The 7,094-nt window shown below is 38.8% G+C and overlaps 1 protein-coding gene across 1 annotated transcript; it reads left to right on the top strand.

Annotated features, from left to right (window-relative positions):
* The first annotated feature begins 309 nt into the window (after nt 1–309).
* Nucleotides 310–2,652, top strand: LOC149314718 (disintegrin and metalloproteinase domain-containing protein 21-like). The gene has a single exon (XM_089523137.1). The coding sequence runs from the start codon at nt 379–381 to the stop codon at nt 2,650–2,652; it is 2,274 nt and encodes a 757-aa protein (XP_089379263.1). The 5' UTR covers nt 310–378.
* The last annotated feature ends 4,442 nt before the right edge of the window (nt 2,653–7,094 follow it).

Raw genomic sequence — 7,094 nt, 5'->3', positions numbered from 1 at the left:
GCAAGCTACATGAGAAGAGATTCCGCCTCAACATTAGGAGAAACCTCCTGACAGTAAGGGCTGTTTGACAGTGGAACACACTTCCTCGGAGTGTAGTGGAGTTTCCTTCCTTAGAGGTCTTTAAACAGAGGCTTGATGGCCATCTGTTGGGGATGCCTTGATTGATAGTTCCTGCATCGCAAGGGGTTGGACTGGATGGCCGTTGTGGTCTCTTCCAACTCTACAGTTATATGATATTCTCATAAAAATTACCTCTTCTTCCTGTAGCTCTTTCAGCCAGACGCTTCTGGGGGATCCTTTTCTTCGCTACCATTCTGCTCCATTCTTGATTATCCAAGCTCCACCTCCATTCCAAAGGAAACCCCATTGGCTGTTGCTATGTACGGAATCCTGCACCTCTTCTTCCAATTCCCTTGGAACCATGTCCCCATCTTCCTTCTGGCCTCCCAACAGCTGGCAAAGGCTTCTTTTTCTGCAATGAGATGCCAGAGGATGTACTTCACTGGACTCATTCCTATCTATGGGGAAAAGGCAAACACTCTGTCTTGGCTGCTTATGATATTTTTGAGGAATTTTCTTCCAGAGACTGCAGGGCTGACACCACCGCAAGGCTTTAGATATGCCTCTTATGAGGTGACCATCCCAAGGAAACTGGCTCCCAGATATGGACAACACCAACACAGAGAGGTTAGCTACTTTTTGCAGATTGAAGGGAAAGGTCACTTTCTATACCTGAAGCAGAAATGGGGATTAGTCCCTAAACACTTTCCTGTCTTCACCTACAATAAGGACGGGGAACTCCAGGTGGACTATCCATTCATCAGGGACGACTGCTTTTACCAAGGTGTTGTGCAGGGCAAGCCTTCTTCTTTGGTCACACTCAGTACTTGTTCAGGAGGACTCAGGGGTATCTTGCAATTAAAAAATAAGACATATGAAATTGAGCCTGTGCAAATATCCAGTACCTTTCAACATGTGGTGTATCGCTTGGAAAAGAAAGAAGGTGCTGTCCGTATGATGTGTGGGCTGACAGAAGAAGAGGAAAAACGTCAAGAATCCATGATGCAGAACACAGAGAATGGAGTGGCAAAACACGATTCCAGTGAAAACTGGTCGACACAAACTAAATTTGTGAAGGTGGCTGTTGTAGTGGAGCATGAACTATTTGTGAAGTTTGACAAAAATGATACACTTACTGCTCTACAAGTTCTGGATGTTGTGCACACTGCAAATTCATTGTATGACCCACTTCCTCTTCAGTTGTCTATAGCTGGACTTGAAATCTGGTCCATAAAGAATCTCATAAAAATTTCTGACACCATAAATGACACACTATTGTCATTCACACATTGGAGAAGAGACTCCCTTGCTCAACGTCTAGAGAATGATGCTGGTCACTTATTTGTATATAAGACCTTTGGAACTATGCTTGGATTGGCATACCTAGGAACAATTTGTGATAAGAATTGGGGATCTGCTGTTGAATCATATATGACTTCCAGTTTGTTTCATTTTTCTAACACATTTGCTCATCAGTTAGGACATGTTCTTGGTATGAAACATGATAAGAAATACTGTAGTTGTGATCGAGATGCCTGTATTATGGCTGCAGTTCAGGCACCCACCGATCAATTTAGCAACTGCAGTTATAATTATTATTTTAAACTAACTAATTATTATTGTTTGTTAATTCCACCAGACCCTGAAAAAATGTATAAAATAAAACATTGTGGCAACAAGGTGGTGGAAAAAGGTGAGGAATGTGACTGTGGCTCAAAAGCTGAATGTGAGTTGGATCCATGTTGCCAATCTAATTGTACTCTCCATTCTAGTGCCAATTGTGCTTTTGGACAATGCTGTGCCAACTGCCAGTATCTCCCAGCTGGATCCATTTGCAGAAAGGAAAATAGCATCTGTGATCTGCCTGAATATTGCAGTGGAACTTCAGTGTGGTGTCCTGAAGATGTTTATGTGCAAGATGGTACCCCGTGCAGTGATCATACTTTTTGTTATCATGGAAACTGCACTACTCACAATGAGCAGTGTAAGAGGATATTTGGCAGCAAAGCAAGAGCTGCTTCAGAAAATTGCTTCAGAGAGGTTAATGCTCAAGGTGATCGGTTTGGTAACTGTGGACACAGACATGGAAAGTATAATAAATGTAATGCTGAGAATATCTTGTGTGGCCGAATCCAGTGTGATAATGTGGATGAGATACCGTCTTTGGAGGAATACAACACCGTAATTCAGTCCCCCATTGGCAATGGTCAATGTTGGGGTACAGCCTACCACAGTGGAATGGAGATTTCTGACATTGGAGCAGTGAGAGATGGCACTTCTTGTGGCACTGATGTTATGTGTATTGATGGGAAATGTGTGAATGTCTCCCTCTTAATGTATGACTGCAATGTCACAAAGTGCAACAATCGAGGACTATGCAACACTCACAGACATTGCCATTGTGATTATGGTTGGGCCCCTCCTAACTGTCTCTATAAAGGGTATGGTGGCAGCACAGATAGTGGGCCTGCTCCATCACGGAAGCGCACCACAAAATTTAGCAGAACAGGAATTATTATAGGAATAATATATATCTTTTCCTTTATCGCTTTTTGGACTGTTATGATTGTCTATCATTCAAGAAGGGACTGATGCATCAGCTTAGATGGCAGAGGACAATATTCAGTCCAACATAATTAAAATAGCAAAAGAGGCTATCGCAGCAGCGCCCAGTAACCAATGTGTCACATGTGTACACAGAAAATAATAGGCAGGATTCTGCGGTGGCAACAAAGTAGTGGAAAATGGAAAAAATGTGATACTGGGTCACAACCATAGGGTGAGTTGGATCCATTTTGTTAATCTAATGGTACTCAGATGCCACCTGTGGTTTCAGCCAGTGCTGTATCCTTGTCAGTATCTTCTACTTCAGTCCACGAGTAGAGAAAAGACTAGGGTTTGTGATCTTCCTGAGTGCTGCTGTAGAACATCAGAGTAAAGTCCTGAAGATGGTACCCCAAAGATGATGCACAGTGTTATCATGGAAGTTTCTATACTAACAATAAGCAGAGTAGAATGATAACTGGAAAGAAAGCCACTGTTGATTCAGAAGGTTGCTTCAAAGTAATGAATGCTCACATGGGCTACTGTGGCCCCAACCATGGCATTTATTAAAAATATGGAATCCTGAGAATGTCTTGTGTGGCTAAATCCCATGTAAACTTGTTTAGAAGTAAAATGCTTTGATGGAATGTAGCATCATAATTCAAGCAACCACTGGCAATAATGAACAATGCTGGGATATAGTGGAATGGAGACAGATAATATTGGGGCAGTGAAATGTGGCACTCCCTGTGGCACTGACATATGCATTGATAGGCAATGTGTGAAGGTGTCCCTCTGAAAATCTGAACCTGATCTCACAAAGTATCATAATCAGGGAATATGCAATACCTGAAAAGATTGGTATTGTGATTATGGATGGACCTCTTCTGAGTAAGTGAAGACAGTTCACTGGAGGCAGAATTGACATTAGGCCCCTTCTGCTACGGAAGAGTGGTACCTTTGTGGTAATTACTGCAGGAACTGTGTTGGTCCTTTCTACTGCTGTTGTATGTCTGGCCTCTTTCTATGCTACGAGAATCAACTGAGTTATCATTTTGAAGAGTAAGTCCAAAATTCCATCCAACAGCATGCAATGGGAGGCAAGTCCACAATAAATCACAGAACTGAAGTATGTATGAAGTACAAAAACTGCAGAATGGAAATAAGGGATAGTGTTAAGCAAAAATACTGTATGTGTATATTTGCATTTGCAAGCTTATTTTTATAGCTTCTTTTTATGGAATTTATTTACTAAGAAGTTTGGTTTATTATAGTTTTGGGTTTCTCAGCAGGGAAGAAACTCTGCTATTTGTTGACGCTGTCTATTCTTCAATCTAAATGTCTCACACTAGCCTACTTGGAAGAATCAACTGGCCCCTCTGAAGTGGAAAACAAAAGACTCTGAACAATAGGCCAGTTCCTATACAAGAGCCTGTACCTGGAGAATCTTATGTAAACCACTGTGTGCTGCCAGAGTAACTGAGATTCTATCTTCAAGGTGCGCCGGGTGTATCAGGATAAGATTGCAACTAAATCTTTTAATATAAAGTTACACCATCATAGTGATTCTGTGCCCGTGTAGCAGTGCAGTTGTAAAAAAGAATACTGATAACTAGAGAAGCAAACAATAAGAATATCATACCCACAAAAATGGCTTTACGACAAACAACTAAGGCAAAAAACAAAACAAAAAAAACATTACCATTTTAATTGTAATAAACACAAGGCAGGACTTACCCAGTGAAAACAAACTGCATGTAGCCATATCAAACTCAACAGAGGTGGATCTCTACTTAAAATTCCAACAGTACAGATTTCTTTTGAATAAAACCAAATGGAACACCAGTGCATTAACTGAGTTCAGACTACATTTGTTGGGAAATATAGCAATCAGGAGAAAATAATCCATCTACTTCAGTTTTAAATCAGTAATGATGGCCCATATACAATGAATCTTTGGAAAAGTAATTTCTATATGTCCTGGTAATGAAGGTAACTATAAATAAGCAATAATTCTCCACAAAAGCACTACTTAGGTTGCAGTAAAGGTCATAATAATCAAATTGGCCCATCTTATTTGAATGGATACCTTTGGTTCCTTTAGCTTATATGCTGATATATGGCAGTTTGAATTTTTTAAAAATGCAAACATAAAATATGGCCTGTAGAATAAATACGATGAACCCATTTCTCCACAGGGCTGTCTGCTGGTGGATGATTACATCCTTCTACTCCATTAGATCTTCACTAAATTTTTTGATTTATTTTTCATTAAAAATAAAATTTATATCCATACAAATAAACAAGAGATCATTAAAAAACAAAATAGAAATACTATAACTAAATAGCATATACAATAATGTTAGTAATCAAAATGAAAGAAAAACAGAGGGCCAATAAAGGCAGAAATGGGGGTGTGGGAAATCTTGCTATTCTCCAAATTCTGAGTAAAGTCCATAAAAACGTTCAAACAATATATTTTTTTTTTCCTGTTCAAGCTCCTAAGTATACCAACAGTTAGTTAAATATTTGCAGTTTTAAGGGTTTCAGGTACAATTCAGAATTTACATATTTCCACAATTACAATCTATAACACACAGGAGGAAAAAAGGCTAGGTTATTTTTGTCTTGATATTATTTCAGCTGGAAAGGACTATATCCCATATTTCTCTAAATCATTCTGTATGACTAAAGGGGTTTATTGCTTTCCTGTCTGGTGTAATACACATTTTTGCATACATGTTGTAAGCCTACAGGTTCCACACTTCTTCATAGCACATTAGAGTGATTGAGGATTTGCTGGAAAATTGTATTCTCTCACCATTGGAATTAAATTTAGAAGTGATTTCCAAAAATAATTAACTAGATCTGCATGGAGAGAGGCTTGTTCTCTGGCACAAATCAGAGTTAAATTATGATTATAGTTGGTATGATGTAAAATACTACTGATAAGTTTTCTTTTTAAAAAAAATTGTGTTGAACAAAAGTTAGCAGCTATGTTATTAAATATCTGGAAGTACCTTTGTTTATACATAAGTGATTTATTTGTCTTATGCATTTTTGGTAACAAATATGTGTTTGTTCCATTATGTAATGCATCAGTAAAGCTAATATTTCACTAATCAGATTCTAAGTTGTCTGATTTCTTACCTAACTTTTGAATTTAGGCTTATCTTGTAGTTGCTGATATTAACCAGATGTACACTTATTACATGACAGACATGAGAAAGCTGAAAAACTGGAGAAGATTATCCTTTCATAAGTATTGTTAGTTCATCATTCAAAACTGTGTTGTGATCGATGACCAAGTTACTACATTTAGAAAGACAATATTGTAATTTCCTACCTCTCAAAGTACTTTTTCTGTCCAGCAAAGTGACAAGAGAAGCAGGGAGGCTGAAGTCCAGATATGCTTTGGCAGGTCTTTGCAAGTCTTCAAAGTAACAAATATAGAACTGTGGAAGGATGACGTGAGAAGGAAAAGGAAAAAGAGAAAAAGCTAACATCTCACTCTTAGCTGATGCACCTACAGGCATAATATTGCCTTAATGTTATTGTAGTAAAGAATTATGTATCACCTTTCAAGACTGATAGATTTATTATAGCCTAGGATTTTATAGCCATGAAAGCTTGTGACACTTCCTCAGATGCATGCAGTACAGTACTGAACTTCTTGTTTGTGTGGGGGACTTAGCTTTTCCTTTCTTTTCTTTTGCATTTATGTACCCTCAGAATGAAAGTCCATTCCAGATCATAGACAACTGGAACCATCTTTGCAACAACCAGCAAATCAAGAACAAACTAGCTTGATTTGTTTTCTGGACAGCTTTCAACCCTGCTCTCCACATATTATTCTTTGTAGTGTTATTTTTGTGTGCTTTCAAGTTGCTTCCAATGTATGGCAGCCCTAAGGTGAACCTATCACAGGGGTTTCTTGGCAAGATTTGTTCAGAGTGAGTTTACCTTTGCTTTCCTCTGAAGCATAGACTGTGACTCGCCCAAGGTCACACAGTGGGTTTCCATGGCTGATCAGTGATTCAAACTATGGTCTCCCAGAGTCATAGTCCAATGCTCAAACCATTTCACCACACTGGATCTCTTTAAGATGATGCATTGTTCATATGCATGATCTTAAATTTTATGTAGATTTCAAAGAGTCTGTCTGTTCTGTTCTGAGGATGGTGATAAGAAAAGAAACAGGAAAAGGAAGAAGAAAGACAATCCAATGCATAAAGTACATGTACACACAATTGGCATTCTTTCCTTGTGGATCAGAGCTAGATGGGTCTTCTTCATCTAACCTTGTATCAGTCAAAACATGTCCAGAAAGGTGTGCATACTTCCTTTCTCACTATCTCATTTATTGTGTAGTTTCTGGATGAGGTAGTAAGACAGAAAGATGGATTTGCAGAAGTCGCCCATTGGTAGGGAACTCTTAAGAAAACAAAAAAGCAAGAAGGCAGCCTTTGCACTCCAGCTGGACATTACTA

This window comes from Sceloporus occidentalis, unplaced genomic scaffold, assembly GCF_023333645.1.
Source record: "Sceloporus occidentalis isolate IW3139 unplaced genomic scaffold, rSceOcc1.0.p SCAF_4, whole genome shotgun sequence".
In the NCBI taxonomy this organism is placed as follows: domain Eukaryota; kingdom Metazoa; phylum Chordata; class Lepidosauria; order Squamata; family Phrynosomatidae; genus Sceloporus; species Sceloporus occidentalis.
This window is presented reverse-complemented; position numbering and strand designations above follow the sequence as displayed.

Coding starts and splice junctions, on each gene's coding strand:
- LOC149314718 (XM_089523137.1), top strand. CDS start 379: ATGTACGGAATCCTGCACCTCTTCTTCCAATTCCCTTGGAACCATGTC.